The sequence below is a fragment of the Camellia sinensis genome, unplaced genomic scaffold (assembly GCF_055761805.1).
Source record: "Camellia sinensis isolate YWXY unplaced genomic scaffold, ASM5576180v1 Unanchor12, whole genome shotgun sequence".
In the NCBI taxonomy this organism is placed as follows: Eukaryota; Viridiplantae; Streptophyta; class Magnoliopsida; order Ericales; family Theaceae; genus Camellia; species Camellia sinensis.
Window position 1 is genome coordinate 82,683 of NW_028128998.1, and position 19,407 is coordinate 102,089.

The 19,407-nt window shown below is 37.9% G+C and overlaps 1 protein-coding gene across 2 annotated transcripts; it reads left to right on the forward strand.

Moving 5' to 3' along the window:
- The first annotated feature begins 635 nt into the window (after nt 1-635).
- On the forward strand, nt 636-17,075 carry LOC145814638 (MLO protein homolog 1-like). Of its 2 annotated transcripts, none has more exons than XM_082911609.1 (9): nt 636-843; nt 947-1,007; nt 1,487-1,572; nt 1,671-1,745; nt 2,000-2,088; nt 2,225-2,274; nt 2,380-2,420; nt 2,633-2,711; nt 16,806-17,075. In XM_082911609.1, the coding sequence occupies exons 1-8, from the start codon at nt 739-741 to the stop codon at nt 2,663-2,665; spliced, it is 540 nt and encodes a 179-aa protein (XP_082767735.1). In that variant the 5' UTR covers nt 636-738; the 3' UTR covers nt 2,666-2,711; nt 16,806-17,075. The 2 variants fall into 2 exon arrangements, 1 of the variants encoding a protein (XP_082767735.1); XR_014358006.1 differs by having other exon boundaries at nt 659-843; nt 2,380-2,433.
- Nucleotides 17,076-19,407: the final 2,332 nt, after the last annotated feature.

The window sequence follows — 19,407 nt, forward strand, 5'->3', positions numbered from 1 at the left end:
TGAAGTGCTAAATGTTTCTTTATGCTCAACTCCGACATTAGTGTTAAACATTATGTTGTCATTTTGCTGAAAAAAGGTCTGGATTTGGGGACAGATTAAATTTTATTTTGTGACTTTTACTCTAGTAAAGAAAAACTGCAAGCATCAGTCTTGCAGATGTCATCCAAAACATTGTTGTCATGTGGCACTGATTCTGGCTTAGTTTGATCTGCAGATATGACGGGTTCGGATACATCCATTTGGTTGATCATATCTTTCCACAGGGTTACCTTATACGATTTATATTAGGTCCAATCATTTTTCAAAATCTAATACTAATATATTGACACGGTTTTTGAGCTACGTGTTTCACTTTTAGTAAATTCTCATGTACCTGTTTTGAGTCATATTAGTGATTCTGTGAGCATCGCCAACTAGTGAAGCCTTTTGCAGGAGCTGTCTACAGAACTTTTTCAGATTTGCAGGGCAAGGGCTCTGCCTCCTACGCAATATGATGTTGTAACTTTCGAAATCATTTAGTTATTATGCTCTTTGTTTGTCTAATGGTCCCATTTTTTTTCTTTCATATTAACAGATCCATCTGACAGTAAAGTTATTAGAATGTTGGATTTATAATCCCCAAATGTTCTACTATGTAATCTGTTAGCGATTGGTACTTTAGACGTTCACACAAGCAAATATTTGAAATGTGAAGGTTGTATTGTACATGATCATCTACAATGTATTTGCAGATCATTAATGGAGTCTAAGTTGAGAAGTGGAACCACCCTCATTGTGGACCGCTATTCATTTTCTGGGGTAGCTTTTTCATCTACCAAAGGTCTTGACTTCGAATGGTGTAAGGTGTGAAGACATTCTTCAATTTAAAATTCCAATCTACATATCAGGCTATTTGGATGCAGCTATGTTTATCAAGTTTATTTATTATTTATTATTTATTCACCAGATGAAGAAATGGAAGGGTTGGGAATCAGATACGTCGTCTTTGGAATATCAATTCACCAATGGTAATTCCTTCCTGTTCTCAGTTCTCATTTAATTATTTTTTATATATGAAGATTGGGCCTAAGTTTGGGCCTTCGTAAATTTCAAATAGGGCCAGCTTAACGGCCCAGCTTAATGGCAACATTACATTATGGACCGAAATCTCCAGGGGCTGATTAATGTTAATTGTTGGGCTCCCAAAAAATAGTTTGAAAAATTGCCTGAAAATGAAGTGTGTAATTTGTTGTGCTACACTTGGAACAAATGTAATTCACATATTTTATTTTGAGCAATGATTAAGATTCCCACTCCCACAAGACCTCCATAAATCTGAACTACTCATGATGTATGAATGAACCTCACACATACATGGAGGGCTGTGATCACTTTGGGGATGTGGGCATCATCTCCAAAAGTGGTCCCAAACATTTTCCTTTTATTTTTTAGTAATTTTTTCGGATTTTGTAATATTATTGATGAGTTTTTTTTTTTTCTTAAACAGATCCAGCAAGATTTAGGTTTAGTCATCAGACTTCATTTGTGAGACGTCATACTAGATTTTCCAGAACTCCTGGGATCAGATGGATTGTAAGATTATAACTCAGAGTAATTATGAATTGTTCAAAATATCATAGCACATTGTCTAATTTCAAAGCATGATATGGGATTATAATTTTTTATTCCAGGTTGCATTCTTCAGGCAATTCTTTGGTTCGGTGTCAAAGGTGGAATATATAACTATGCGCAATGGGTTTATCAACGTAAGTGGGCTTCTTCATTTCCCCAGGATTTTCAAGTTGAATCTCAAATGATTGACATGTTCGATTTAAATTGAACAATATAATAAATCCACTATCAAATTCAAGTACAACACATCAATCATTTGATACTTAACATGAACACCCCTAGAAGCAACTCCAAACAGGGCCTAAAGTCCTTTTTAAAATGTTAATTATATGCATGACCAATTCTGGTATGTCCCAACAGATTAAGTCTGATAAATATATGTATGTAGGCACATTTTGCTCCAAATACCAAATTTAATTTCCACAAATATATTAAGAGATCCATGGAAGATGACTTCAAGGTGGTGGTGGGAATAAGGTAACTTCATCATTTCTTCTTTCAATATTGTCAACTATATTCCTCACTGGCTTTGGGAATATCATTTAATGAATCTACCAAGACACTTATATGCTAATGATTTTTTTTTTTTTTTAAATTTGGGTTGATTTTGCAGTTTCCCACTGTGGGTTTTTGCTGTCATCTTACTGCTGCTGAATGTTTACAGTAAGCAAACATCTCTGTTTCTGTTTGATGATATCAGACTAAATTCACTTTTAGTCTTTCATGATTATATAAAATCATAATTTTTATCTTCTAAAACTTGTGTAGGCTGGTACACGCTTGCCTGGATCTCATTAGTGCCACTCATTGTAAGTAAGACATGTAAGTAATTTGGAAGCTCCTTACTGGAAACACTTCATCGCTTGAATTGTTCAAATTACTTCTCTCTGCAAAATTGTTGAATATGCTGTTCATTTCATGGCTGCTACATGTGCTTTGAATATCAATCAGACATGTTCTATTTAGGAAAGAAAAAATTCTAGATCTAATATTTTTTTAACTCTCGTTTCTGTTATTACAGGTCAAGCCCAAACCTAACTCAGCTAGCATATAAGGACTTCTGAGAGACTTAATGTTGACAGTTATTTCATTGATTTAAGGTTAGACAACGACCTCAATGCCTTCATTTCAAACTAATCGATGCGTGTTTTCTCACTATCTATAACTGAGTTGTAGGATTTTAAATTAGTTTTAGCATGATTGGATTGATTGATTGTGATTAAATTAGTTTTGTGAGCAAGCATTGTTAGGATAGACGTTCTCACTTAGAAGCGTGCTTATGAGATAAGCCATGGGGCACTAATGTTAGTTTTCAAGTCCAAGTTTGATGAAAACTTTCAAAGTTCATGGCTGCTCTAAGATTTCAAGATAAACTATGCTCCTTAGTGTTTTTTACCTAACATTTTTAAGAGAAAAATTTCAAATCCAAGCAGTTTAAAACTTATATTTCAAATCTATGTTCTATTTTACGAAGTCGTGTTTTCAAAATGCGACTGTAACTTCGAAATCTTGTTTGAAAACATAACTTGGGGGGTTTTGGGGATTGACTTGTTCAAAGTGTTTAGTTTCAGCACTGTGTCGAATGGGAAATGTGGCAATGCTTGGCTTGAACCAGAGGTCGTTGCTGCATAAATGTATGTGTTTTTGGCACCTGAGTAGTCTTGATTTATCACTGGGAAATCTGATGCTTTTTTCCATTCATTCAATGACTTCACTGAACATTCTTGGCATTCACCATTTGCATCCAAGTTTATTGACACCTGCATTAATGTAGACAAATCTAGCTTATACTCTAATCAACTTAAACCCTCTTTAATTTCTTGGCAATAGATGCAAAGGCCCAAAAATTAGATGACCTTTTGTGATAAATCTTGGGAAAATTCTAAATGTACTGAATTTGATCATGCAACCTAACACAATTCTCTCACTGAATCGAATCGGATTCTGTGCATGTAGAAGAATGATAAATTTTGTGGGCACATGATTTTGTGTCCTTAAATCCCTTGATTCTTCTGTCTCAATCCACTTTCAACTATTAAATCAGGTGTTTGAGATTTATGTATATTGAAATTATATAATTCAATACCTCACAATCTTAACCACATATGGTGACATTCAATGACAAAATTTGATTTTGAAATGAAACCCACTAAAATAACATACTAGCCTTATAGTTTGTAAAATAAGTTTTGCAAATTTCATCTGTATGTATCAGTTTATGTACTCATAGAAAAATATCTAGAAATGTTTCAAAACATGGAATGTGTAATCCGTACCAAATCAAGTTTATATTATATTCTACTTATTCATAAATCTCTCTTCATCTACTTATATTCTACTTAGTTTAAAATATTTTTTTATGTTTCAATAAGTTTTATGGGTGATATAATTACCAAAATACCCTTAATAATATTCGCATTAATGGTGAATGTTTCATGATATGAATATTCACACTGTTAAATATGAATGTTCACATCAAATCTTTAAAAAAATATATATGAATGTTTACATTATCAAGTTGCTAAAAATTCAAAAAAAATTTGTACAGATAAAATTGTCTATAATATACCTTAAATATGATAATTAAGATTTGTTTAATCAAATATCCAAATGATAGGACTTATTGCAATATAAGAATATGTTATGAATTAATTGAGATACAAGTATTTGAAAAAGGGTTTTCTAATAAATCCTCCTATTTATTTTTGAGGCAACAATTTTTCTCCCAAAAGTATAGTAATCGTTTGTCCATTTTTAACCTATTCGAGAGCTAATAACCATGCAGATTTCTAGTCAAAGTGATGCATTTAAACTCTTACTTATGCAAATTTTTAAAAGGGGAAAGAGACAAGTGGCCTATTATGCATTTAAACTCTTACTTATGCATTTACTCTTACTTATGTAACTTGGAGTTGTTTTTTTAATGTCATGAGGAAAGAGACAAGTGGCCTATTATGAAATATGTTAGCTGTTTCAGATCCTTCCAATTTAGATTAATTTTTAATTTTTATTTTTTATTTTTTTAATGTTCATTGTTTTGTTAATTAGCTAGAAGGTTTAAGAAATGAATGTGGATGCTATTATTTGAAAGCTAATATCCATGCAGATTATCTTTAGAGTGAGTGACCTAATTCTGGGAAGTTGTATTAACAATTGTACTAGAAAGCAACACCAAACTGCCTTTTTCTTTTTTTTTTCGCTTGATTTGGATGCTGTTTATGGTAGTCTGTTTGTTTGTTTCATTTTGTTCTCTTCTTGGCTTTATATTCTCAATTCTGGATCAAAATAATTCAAACATCACAATCTACTAACTTTATTCATCTACAATGGTAGCGTAGACAGTAGACTGTCATTGGGTCTAACATGAGTAGTTTGATTGAGGTATTGCCAAGAGGAGTTGAGTAGAGTTGTGCATTGTATGAAACTTCGCATACCCTAAGCGTCTAAAATCTTATTAACAAATGCCCCTACACTCCTAAACAAAATCCCACGAATGCACAACTTCCTCATTATGTTTTGAAAATCTAAATGAAAAATGGACAAAATAAGACACCTCAAGCTAGCCTGATTGTAATTGCATGCTCTTGGTGCATACTGCCCATATTTTCGTTACAAATAAAAGAGCATCACATGCCTTGGGTGTCACATTAGAAACTTTACAGATGTTATTCCAACTCATCGCAAGGGATAACCACATTGGGGGGAAACAAAATAAAAAAAATAAACTAATTTATGACGAAAGTAATATGATCAAAAGCAATATTACATTAGGCCATGGTGGCTTCTCAATGTATTGCATCAATGATCTATCTTCTGGAAAAATTATTGAACAGGTTGAATCTAAGATCATTAGCAGCCCCTTCATTTATTGATGAGATCACACAGCGTGTGACACAAGACGTTGAGTCTAGGTTCACTACGATGATCAAGAACCTAACGGCACGTGTTTTGTTCTTAGAGTCACAGGGTATGGCTGGGAGTATGAGCTTGAGAGAGGTGCAATACTTACAAATTGACGAATTTTACGTTTTATCAATTTGCATATATACATATGGAAATTATTAACACATTATACTAACATATTGTAGGTGTCAGATGCATCTAGTGGGCAGCAAGCTTCAAAAGAAAATGAATAGGTATGCCACTCTACTATATTTCTGCATGTATTTATGATATTTGCTGTGTATGAAGTTCTTGAAGGATATCACTATATTTCCCCATGCATGTATTTGTGATATTTGCTGTGTATGAAGAGAATGTATGCAGCACAAATACTCAATTTTTCATGCCCTACGCGAAAGAACAGGTACATTATGTCATTTATTAATTATATGGTTTCAAATGATTAAGAACCTAGCTATCCACCAACTTGATATTGAATGAAACACATGAATTTCTAGAACATTATAAAACCAATATAGAAAAAGTAGAAGCATCAGTTTTTATTGAACTACCAATTAGATTACCCAAATATAACACCTCTACTGCAATGAAGAGCGCAGAACTATATATATAAACATGTGCTGGAATAAACAAAGTTACAGGTCCCATGTTCACTCAATAAACACCTCTACTGCAATGAAGAGCGCAGAACTATATATATAAACATGTGCTGGAACTATATATATAAACATGTGCTTTTGGTATTCCTTGTGCAATGTTTAACTGAATTCTCTCTAATCATGATGAGGCTGGTTCTGTTTCTGGGGCTGGGGCTGGGACAATCACAGTACAAAGGAATGTCGGAACTATATATATAAACATGTGCTGGAACTATATATATAAACTGTGATTTTCTCTCTAAACTGTGAACTATATATATAAACTGTGAACTATATATATAAACATGTGCTGGAACTATATATATAAACTGTGATTTTTATATACATATTATGCGTATATACTGTGATTTTCTCTCTAATCATGTGCTGGAACTATATATATAAACATGTCCTATCTTTGATTTTCTTTTATGGACTGCACTGCCCTTCAATCAATACTGTACAATCACAGTACAAAGGAATGTCGCAGGTTTTCCTTTGACAACAGAAATAATCAGAATAGCTTATAGATATGCCATTAACTCTGTCTGGCAACATGTTTAAATCCACATGCATCAGCAGAAATACATTGAATTCGATAGTGGATTTTGAATTTTTAATTTGGATATCAAAATTGTTTTGAGGATTTGAAATTCAAGAGTAGTGAACAAATGGTGCCAGTATTCCAGTCCTTCCATCTGATGTTTCTTAGTAATTTAATTAACTGTATGACTTATCAAATGGTGGGCCTTATATTATATTTGGTGCTGGTATGATGAGATTAGGATGTTATTGTAATCTGTAACGCCCTCAAAATAATAACAATAAACCCATCAGATAAGACATGAATTACATTTAAACTAACCGCATTCCTTTCATTCATTAGAATTCCAAGACATAAGTATTACATGTTTAACCTCATAACAAAATGCCCTACGGGCTTACAGCTTTCCAAGTTAACACTTGGTTACAACAAAGAGTTCTAACTCGTTTACACATTAAGCCCTTGGCTTGAAATTACATGTAATACATCAAAGTAAAACGACAAAACTATGCCCGCCACAAGCCTCCCAGCTATGTCCTTGGAGGTGGCATGCTTCCTGTACCTGAAAATGATATTCCCATATAGGGTGAGCCACAGCCCAGTAGAAATACACTAAACCAACCATGGACAATGACTAAAACATTAGCAATTGATAGTTGGTCAACACTGATACAATCACACAAATTACATATTTATGTCAACGACTTACAAGTCCCAATTACTTTTCATTTTCCTTTTAACAACAGATAAGCATACTGGCTCTATCATCATTTCCACAGATATGTATAAAAACTATATCTCACATTCAGATAAGCATAAAAGCTATATCCACATTCTCAACAGATATGTATATCAACAATATCCACAGATAAGCATACAAGCTGTATCCACATTCTACATCAGATATGTATATCAACAATATCCACAGATAAGCATACAAGCTGTATCCACATTTCACTTCACAAAGATAAGCATATGAGCTCTATCTTCACTTCTCTAGACAAGCATATGAGCTCTGTCTACGGAGTACATCCCCTATCTCCTCCAAATACTTATCCGGTTTAGAGGTACATCCCCTATCTTCCCCTAAACCGCGGAGTACATCCCCTATCTCCTCCTCTACACATAACGTATATAAACACATTGGTTCTATATACAGTCACACAATACACACATTTAATGTATTCTATCAACCGTCAAATTCCATGACACATTCCATTGATTAGTTTCAGTTTGCCTAATCAACATACATTGTCTACAACAATCACGACTATCCTCCACCGATAGCCCAAAGCAGTTATTTCTAAAACAGCAAATAAATGCACAAATGGATATTCAATCAACATTTCATTTCCTCATTTCTCATCAATTAATTATCCCAATTAATTAAACAATGTAATTAGGCCATTTTCCATAATTACCATTTCAACCCTTAGGTTCCATTTCCATCAATGATTCAACAATCATTCCATTTTCTATGCCAAACATGCAACTAGGTTTATTATGAATAAAACCCCAACCTTTGTAAAATTACACAAAAGCCCCAAACCTTTACAAGATTACCAAACCAAGCCCAACATCTCAAAATACCAAAATTTAAAGACAAAACCCATAGAGAGGAGTAGGTTATCCCTACCTCAAATCCGGAGCCTCAAAAGAGATGAAGACCAAAACCAAAATGCTCCAAATCTCGAAATTTTCAGATCAAAAGGAAGCTCTCGACGATCAACACAACTTTTGTGAAGACAAAAGGTGAGTAAACGATCCTTACTAGATCAAATCTAAGAGAGAAGGGCCGGTTTAGAGTGAGAAGCTCTGAAAATGGCTTTTTGGAAAAGTAAGAGAGAGAAGAGAAAGCAAAAAGTGATTTGGAAAGTCACAATTTCGGGTCTTTAACCCAGGTCTCCGCTCGAGCGTAAAACACCCCGCTCGAGCGTACACTCACAGACTTCCGCTCGAGCGGCCAACCTCCCGCTCGAGCGCAGAATGCACTCGCCCAGCACTTTTGCAGAACCAGGACTCCGCTCGAGCTCCCAACCCTACGCTCGAGCTCACAACACTGCACAACAAGATACTGGATGGACGTAATCTACGCTCGAGCGCCAACACCTCCGCTCGAGCGTACAGGCCAAAAATCTGGGCAACTAGTTTTGGTTTCTAAACTCAACCAACCTGTAACAAACCCGCTCAACACATCCTATAACTCAAATACAACGTAAGAAAGGATGTAAACAAGATAATGAACAACTACCAACATCCACGGACACATGTCCGGATCACTATACAACAAGGGTAAACCCGGGATCGCTATAACCTCCCCCCCTTAAAGAATTTCGTCCCCGAAATTAAACACAAGTTTTCAAAAACAAGTTTTCCTCTATTTAAACAATGTTACACTTTAACATTCAACAATCCGACCCATTACCGGTCACCCCCTCCATTTAACAAGAGGCATATCACAATATGTAAATAACATATGTACCTTCAACATGCATCAACATTATGCATTAACTTTCCAATTTCAACAATATAATCAACATATATAATGTTATATTCAACTTCCATATGAGGCAAGTTCCCAAAACATATTTCCAATAACCAAAACATTTTCAATGTTTCACAACTTAAGACATATATAAAAGCTCTTAAGTTCAACGAAATGTAAAATTTAAATACAAGATTACATATCAACAAACAAGTCCGGATATTTCTCTCGGACTTCCAACTCACGTTCCCAAGTGGCTTCTTCCACTCCGTGATGTTTCCACAAGACTTTCACCAAAGGAATGGTCTTGCCACGCAGGACTTGATCCCGCCTATCCAAGACCCGTACCGGTCTCTCCTCATACGAGGCATCCTCATCTACCTCTAAATCAGTCCAATCCAACACATGTGATGGATCTGGCTCATACTTCCGAAGCATACTCACATGAAACACGTCATGCACTCCGGACAACTGCGGTGGTAAGGCTAATCGATAAGCAACCTCACCAATCCTCTCAAGGGTCTCAAAAGGACCAATAAACCGAGGGGATAACTTCCCACTCTTCCCAAACCTCATCAGGCCTCGCCTAGGTGATATCTTCAGAAAGACATGATCACCTACCTCAAACGCCAAAGGCCTCCTCCTACGGTCGGCATAACTCTTTTGTCGACTCTGGGCTGTAACAAGCCTCCTACGGATAAGCTCGACTTTCTCCGTCGTCTCCCTAACCAACTCCGGACCCAACAAAGGTGCATCACCCACCTCGGCCCAACAAACTGGAGACCTACACGGTCGGCCATACAAGGCCTCAAACGGTGCCATACCGATGCTAGACTGAAAACTGTTGTTGTAGGCAAACTCTACCAATGGCAAGTGCCTCTCCCACGTCCCACTGAAATCCAGGACACAACCCCGAAGCATATCCTCGAGGATCTGAATAGTACGCTCGGACTGCCCATCAGTCTGAGGATGATAAGCCGTACTAAAGGTCAACTTAGTGCCCAAGGCACTCTGCAAACTCTGCCACAACCTAGCAGTAAAACGAGGATCTCTATCTGAGACAATCGTCACTGGGACCCCGTGCAATCTCACTACATCCCGAATATACAAATCGGCAAGATGATCTACCGAATCTCTCACGCGCATAGGAATAAAGTGCGCCGACTTAGTCAACCGGTCTACAACCACCCAAATAGCATCACTACCCCGCTGAGTCCTCGGAAAACCTACAACGAAGTCCATAGTGACATGCTCCCACTTCCACTCGGCAATAGGCAAGGGTTGCAACAAACCCGCTGGCCTCTGATGCTCGGCCTTCACTTGCTGGCAAGTAAGGCACCTTGATACGAAAACAGCCACATCTCTCTTCATACCCCGCCACCAACACTGGCGACCCAAATCCCGATACATCTTAGTGCCTCCCGGATGCACCGCAAGGCGCGAATGATGAAACTCTCGGAGTACTTCCTCTCGGCAAGACTCCGGTACAAACAAACGGTTTCGGTATCTCACACTCAGGTCGGGATACACCGTCAAACCCTTCTCAACTGTCCCACTGGAGATCTTCTCTCGGAGGGATTCTACCTCAAGGTCACCTCTCTGTGCCTCTAACACTCTAGTCACAAGTGTAGGCTGCACCACAACAGAAAATAAGGCCGCAGCCTCAACAGATTCGCCCAGTAGCAAATCAAACTCGCCAAGTGCTCCCAACATCACCCATTCCCGGATGGCTATACAAGCTACATCACTAATGGTCTTCCTACTAAGGGCATCGGCCACAACATTGGCCTTTCCCGGATGATAATGCAACTCAAAATCATAATCCTCGATGAACTCCATCCATCTCCTCTGCCTCAGATTCAAGTCTCTCTGTGTAAACAGATACTTCAAACTCTTGTGATCCGAGAATACCTCGAACCTCTCACCATAAAGGTAGTGCCTCCAGATTTTCAAGGCAAAGATCACTGCTGCTAACTCTAGGTCGTGTGTGGGGTAATTCTTCTCGTGTATTTTCAATTGACGTGAGCCATAAGCTACCACTTTCCCCTCTTGCATCAACACACAACCCAAACCCTCTCGTGAGGCATCACAATAAACCGCATAACCCAACCCTCTCTCCGGAATAATCAACACCGGAGCGGTGATCAATCTAATTTTCAGCTCTTGGAACGACTTTTCACAAATCTCACTCCACACAAACTTGACTCCTTTCTGAGTCAGCCTAGTCAACGGTGACGCTAACCTGGAGAAATCTTTCACAAACCGACGGTAATACCCAGCCAATCCCAGAAAACTGCGGATCTCAAACACACTCTTAGGCTGTGCCCAATCTTGCACTGCCTCAACCTTGGATGTATCAACAGACACCCCTTCCCCGGATACCACATGGCCTAAGAACTTGACTTCCCCCAGCCAGAACTCACACTTCCCAAACTTGGCATACAGCCTATGGGCTCTAAGTAATTCAAGCACCACTCTCAAGTGTTCCTCGTGCTCCTCCTTAGATGACGAATAGATAAGGATATCGTCCACAAAGACAACCACAAAGCGGTCTAAGAACTCCCGGAAAATCCGGTTCATCAAGTCCATAAAGACTGCCGGTGCATTGGTAAGCCCAAATGGCATCACCAGAAACTCGTAATGGCCATACCGCGTACGGAATGCCGTCTTAGGAATATCTTCCTCCCTGACCCTTAACTGATGGTAATCCGATCTCAAGTCTATCTTAGAGAAACAACGGGAACCTTTCAATTGGTCAAACAAATCATCTATACGGGGCATAGGGTACTTATTTTTAACCGTAGCCCGATTCAACTTCCGGTAGTCTATACACAATCTCAAGGCACCATCTTTCTTTTTAACAAAGAGGGCCGGCGCTCCCCACGGTGAAACACTAGGGCGAACAAAGCCCTTATCGAGCAATTCCTGGAGCTGAACTATCAACTCAACCAACTCTGCTGGAGCAAAACGGTAAGGTGCCATAGAAATCGGCGCCGTACCAGGCACTAAATCAATAGAGAACTCTATCTCTCGGTGAGGTGGCAAACTAACAAGATCTTCGGGAAAAACATCCGAATACTCACAAACCACCCTCGGCAATACATGCTGGGTCTCACCACTCTCACCACTCTCAAAGCTAGCAAGTAGACTACTAAGCTCACTTCGCCCTCGCGAATCATACCCCGGTGGCAAAACACTACCAACCCGGTCTCCCAAGAAATGGAACCACTCCCCGCTCAAGGTACACAATGTAACCCTCTGGCGGTAGCAGTCAATAACAGCCCGGTATGACGATAACCAGTCCATACCCAAAATGACATCAAAACCCCTCATGGGCATGACAACAAACGGAAAAGGAAGCCTATAGTCGGCGACCTCTATATCACATCCTCTAACACCCTGTTTCAGGATCAACTCACCACCCAAAGGTGATACCACACAAATAGGAGATGCTAACTGTGCTAACTCCAATTCCAAAACAGATGCAAATGCAGCAGATACAAAAGAATGAGATGCACCCGTGTCTATCAACACATTAGCAACCGAGTTGCAAAACAGAAAAGTACCTCTCACCACTGATGGAGCCGGTACTAAATCCTGCGCGGTAACAGCATACACGCGCCCCGTAGGCCCCTGGTCTACCTGCTCACCTCTCGGAGCGAAAGACTGCTGCACAGACTGGGATGACGAAACTCCCGGATTGGCCCTCGAGGCCTGCACAGACTGAGCTGGCTGAAAACCCTGCGTCTGCCTAGAACCAGACGCTCCCGAAGTGGCACTCAACTGCGGGCAAAACCTCTTCAGGTGCCCAGGCTGTCCACACTGATAACAAGACAAGGGCTGCCCCCTGCCTAAACTCTGACTCTGCGGTCTAGCTGAAGAAGAAACAGCTCTCTGACCTCCACCCTTCAGCGGGCAAACAGAAGCCTTGTGACCCAGCTGGCCACACTTGTAACAAGTGAAATCCCCCTGACCACCTCTCCCGGAGCCTGCACTCGGCACTGGGAAGGTCGATCTAGCAACACCACTCGGCAACTGCTGAGGGTTAGAACCCCTCTGCCTCCTGCCATCACCCTGACTATCCTGGCTCCTCTTGGAGCCTCTCTGCCCCTCATCCTCCTCCTGCATCATAAGCTCCATATGAGCTGCAGCATCCACTAGGTGTCTATACTCTCGAATGTAAGACCCACCAATTCTCAACTTGAGGCCCCGCCTCAACTTCCGCTCAAACTCATAGCAACGACGTTCCTCAGACGCCACCAGTTCAGGTGCAAACCTAGACAGACTGGTAAAAGTAGCCTCAAACTCGGCCACTGACAAGCCCTGCTGATTAAGCCGGCTAAACTGATCCCTCAGCTTCTCCCTAGCTGCTGCTGATAAAAACCTCTCCTGAAAAGCATTCACAAACGCCTCCCAAGTACCACCAACACGAGCTTTCTCGTACTTCCACCATTGACCCGCATCTCCCTTCAGCTGGAAGGATGCCAAGGTCACTTTCAGTGCTCCGTCCTCGATGCCAAGCATCTCAAACGTCTTCGTTGTCTGTTCGAGCCATTCATCTGCCTTAAGCGGCTCTTTAGGATCCCCGATAAACTCGTCCGGATTACACCGGAAGAACTCCCTCTTCAAGAAGGAAGGCCCTGTCTCAGCTGCCTGATTCCCAGCTCTAAGAATACCTAAAGCTCCTGCTATCTCTCTGGCCAAGGCACCCATAGCCTGCTGACCTACTGGCTCGGCCACATTGGCCTGCCCAACTCCCTCCTGCACTGCCGGAATCTCACCCGGTAACGGTACTTCCTGCCTCGCAGGTCTACCACGCCTAGCACCTCTTCCTCGTCCTGACATCCTAATAAAGGCAACACAGAACATTAGCACATTCATAAATGTGCCGAAACTATACACTCACGTCCTAATACATGGACAACTGTAATTCACTCCACATAAGCACATAAACACATAAGCACTTACGAACTTCATTTCCGGATAATGATAGTCCCGAGACGTTACTAGAGTTCCGGTTAGAAACAGCATTGATCAAGTGCTTTTCCAACAAGACTCCCAGAAACTCAAGGATCCAATCAACATCCTAGAAATTAAATCCCATACCCACATAGTCACATAAGCATGTTAGCATTTAAGCACATAGCATATGATACTACATCTAAGTCTCTATCAAGCGAGACAAACCCATTGTGATACTAATCACTTCCCACGTACCCAAAGTATTCGAACCCGGTACGCTCTGATACCAAGTTGTAACGCCCTCAAAATAATAACAATAAACCCATCAGATAAGACATGAATTACATTTAAACTAACCGCATTCCTTTCATTCATTAGAATTCCAAGACATAAGTATTACATGTTTAACCTCATAACAAAATGCCCTACGGGCTTACAGCTTTCCAAGTTAACACTTGGTTACAACAAAGAGTTCTAACTCGTTTACACATTAAGCCCTTGGCTTGAAATTACATGTAATACATCAAAGTAAAACGACAAAACTATGCCCGCCACAAGCCTCCCAGCTATGTCCTTGGAGGTGGCATGCTTCCTGTACCTGAAAATGATATTCCCATATAGGGTGAGCCACAGCCCAGTAGAAATACACTAAACCAACCATGGACAATGACTAAAACATTAGCAATTGATAGTTGGTCAACACTGATACAATCACACAAATTACATATTTATGTCAACGACTTACAAGTCCCAATTACTTTTCATTTTCCTTTTAACAACAGATAAGCATACTGGCTCTATCATCATTTCCACAGATATGTATAAAAACTATATCTCACATTCAGATAAGCATAAAAGCTATATCCACATTCTCAACAGATATGTATATCAACAATATCCACAGATAAGCATACAAGCTGTATCCACATTCTACATCAGATATGTATATCAACAATATCCACAGATAAGCATACAAGCTGTATCCACATTTCACTTCACAAAGATAAGCATATGAGCTCTATCTTCACTTCTCTAGACAAGCATATGAGCTCTGTCTACGGAGTACATCCCCTATCTCCTCCAAATACTTATCCGGTTTAGAGGTACATCCCCTATCTTCCCCTAAACCGCGGAGTACATCCCCTATCTCCTCCTCTACACATAACGTATATAAACACATTGGTTCTATATACAGTCACACAATACACACATTTAATGTATTCTATCAACCGTCAAATTCCATGACACATTCCATTGATTAGTTTCAGTTTGCCTAATCAACATACATTGTCTACAACAATCACGACTATCCTCCACCGATAGCCCAAAGCAGTTATTTCTAAAACAGCAAATAAATGCACAAATGGATATTCAATCAACATTTCATTTCCTCATTTCTCATCAATTAATTATCCCAATTAATTAAACAATGTAATTAGGCCATTTTCCATAATTACCATTTCAACCCTTAGGTTCCATTTCCATCAATGATTCAACAATCATTCCATTTTCTATGCCAAACATGCAACTAGGTTTATTATGAATAAAACCCCAACCTTTGTAAAATTACACAAAAGCCCCAAACCTTTACAAGATTACCAAACCAAGCCCAACATCTCAAAATACCAAAATTTAAAGACAAAACCCATAGAGAGGAGTAGGTTATCCCTACCTCAAATCCGGAGCCTCAAAAGAGATGAAGACCAAAACCAAAATGCTCCAAATCTCGAAATTTTCAGATCAAAAGGAAGCTCTCGACGATCAACACAACTTTTGTGAAGACAAAAGGTGAGTAAACGATCCTTACTAGATCAAATCTAAGAGAGAAGGGCCGGTTTAGAGTGAGAAGCTCTGAAAATGGCTTTTTGGAAAAGTAAGAGAGAGAAGAGAAAGCAAAAAGTGATTTGGAAAGTCACAATTTCGGGTCTTTAACCCAGGTCTCCGCTCGAGCGTAAAACACCCCGCTCGAGCGTACACTCACAGACTTCCGCTCGAGCGGCCAACCTCCCGCTCGAGCGCAGAATGCACTCGCCCAGCACTTTTGCAGAACCAGGACTCCGCTCGAGCTCCCAACCCTACGCTCGAGCTCACAACACTGCACAACAAGATACTGGATGGACGTAATCTACGCTCGAGCGCCAACACCTCCGCTCGAGCGTACAGGCCAAAAATCTGGGCAACTAGTTTTGGTTTCTAAACTCAACCAACCTGTAACAAACCCGCTCAACACATCCTATAACTCAAATACAACGTAAGAAAGGATGTAAACAAGATAATGAACAACTACCAACATCCACGGACACATGTCCGGATCACTATACAACAAGGGTAAACCCGGGATCGCTATATAATCACTAGGCATCTTCCAATAGCTGCCTTTTGTAGACCCTAGTGCTTCCCGGCTGCTTTCTCTAGACCTTGATAAGTGGAGTTTTGGGCTCCTTTTTGATGTCTTGCCTAGAAAAATTACTAGGATTCTTCCCCTATAAAAACCATGTACTTTACCCCTAAGGTTTTTTTTTTTTGCATTTCAACATTTCGAAAGTGATTTTTTACGTTACGGGCATTTTATGTACTACTTCAAATATATATGTACCTGATGGAAGAATTTTGTGCACGGGTAATTTTAACTAATTTGATTATTCGGATTGCATCTTTGCAGGTGGTTGCAGGTATGACCGGTAAAAAACAAGGGTAGTATGGATATTAGAAGTAAGCAATGATTTGTCTTATCCTGCCTCCATTCCCCTTCCCCTCTTACTCTGATTAGAGATTGGAATAAGATTTTTTTATCATGTGAGAACAAAGAATTATTGTTGCTACTGGTTATTCACCTTTATTTTTGCTTGTGGATTTTAATGCTGTTAAAACATGTGGTTTCTCATGCTATCAATCGGAATTGGATGAGCTCCATAAGAAGCTTAGTTCTGCATGTTTGGTTGTCTTTACTTGATTGCATTTTTATGTCTTCTCACAATGATGTTCCCAGTCCTTGAAAGGCCTCGTGTTAGATCTTAAACCTTTAGTTCATCATTTGGGCTTTAAAATGCTTGTGCTTCATTGACACGCCTTTTATAAGTTCTATTAGTAGTATTGTATACTGGAAGTGTTTTGACAGATATTACCCCAACTGGAATATGATGAAAAAAAGTTTCACATATTAAAAGTAATTGTTTAATTGTGACATTTTTTGTTTTTATTTTGTTCAAGCTTTAATATTTGAAGAAAATAGTAAGAATATCTAGAGGTTAGCTGTGGGTTTGATTTGTCTAATTTGTTTGATAAACAGCTGGATAGGTAAAAGGGCTTTAATGTTTCACAATTTGTTTATTTATTTATTAATTTTTATTTTTATTTTTAATTTTTTGCGACGGTAACAAGATGGTCGCCAAAGATCATGTTAGTATTTTTCTTTGTTTTTTGCGACGGCAAAATAGGGGTCGCCATAAGTAGTTTAGGTGGTCGCAAATAATTTGCGACCGTTGTTTTGCCATCGCAAAAAGTATTTGCCACCCCCATATTCGCGACCCCCATTTGCCGCCGTCGCATGGGCCGTCGCAAAAAGTCTTTTGCGACTGTTTTTTATTATTTGCGACGGTTTATGGCGGTCGCAAAAAGTATTTTTTTTAGTAGTGTATATATATATATACCGAAACAAACAGACCATCAATATAGAATAAAGTCAATGGTAAACAAAGTATATAATTTTAATTTACCAAAAAAATAATATAATTTAATGATATTAATATTTGGAGTATTTATTTATAAATCCCTTTTCACTTATGTTTCGCTTAATTCAAATTATTTTTTATATTTTAATAAGTCTTATGAATGATATAGCTATCAAAATATCTCTAATAATAATATGGTGAAGTGCATTAATGTTCATATTGACCATGTAAATATTCACATCAATGTTTCATGATGTGAACATTCACACTGTCAAATTTATTTAATACAAATATTCACATCATCAAATTGTTAAGGTTTCAAAAAATATTTATAAAAGTAAAATTGTCTATAAAATATTTTAAATATAAAAATTAAGATTTAATAGATCAAATATTTAAAATAATATAATTTATTAAAATATAAGAGTATCTTATTGACTCATTGGAATACACTTAAAAAAATATTTTAATAAACTTTTTTTAATATTTATTGTTTCTTTGACCGGTCAAAACGTAATTATATAAGGAGAAATTATTTGATAGTTGTAAAGAAAAGCTCCACACTATATATGTTGCTATCTTATTGGTGTTGTTTGGTGTAGGTGTTAAAACAGATTATAGATTATAATTTAACAGATTATAGATTATGACTTTAATCAGAAGCTGTTAATCTGTTTGGTATAACTGTTAGATTATAGATTTAAGTTGCTGAGTAGTGTTTGTTAAATAAGCTGTGAAGTAGCTTTTTCAATTAACTTTTATTTTTTATTATTCACTATTTGTTTACATTTCTCATAAAAAATAATAATAATATTTTATAGTCCATTTGTGTCTTTTTCTATTTTTAAAAAAATAAAAAATAAAAAAAATCTAAGAGTATAACCGTGAATTAATATGTTCACAACAGAAGTTGATAATCAGAAGCAAGGGGTGAACAGCTTCTCAGAATCAGCTTTTTTGACTTAAAATAAGTTATTAGAATCAGAAGCTGTTTAAAATAAATTTAACCAAACAGTCCAAAATAACTTTTTAAAAGCCAAAAGCCATAAGTTGGCTCAAAAAAGCCCTACCAAACACCCCCATTGTCTGGTGTGGAAAATTTAAGTTAGAGGGGTTTTACATCACTTATTTAAAGTTATTTATTTAGATAAGTGTAATTATTTGTATCATATTACTTATTTATTTATTTATATATTTTTTTTATAAAAAGTACAATAACATATATACTTAGATCATTTTAAATACTTGTTAAACTAATAAAATATAACACCATATGTAACCCAAAAGTACCATATAATTTTTCCTATATAAACCATTGTCCAAAATTTTTAGTTTGCCCATTTTGTTTATTTTTTCTATGGCTTATTTTAAAAAATAGATTAAAAATCACTTTTTAATTTTTAACCTATTTTTATTTCTCACAAAAAATAAAAAATAAAAAAATAATTTTTAATCATCAATTCAAAACACTCCTACATATAAAAAATGTGGTACTACTTGTGAGAGTTTATTTTTATATAGTTTATAAGTCATTGCACTGTTCTGCTTGGGTACGTGACAGTGTTGAAAATGTGGTTGCTTGCATGTGATCAT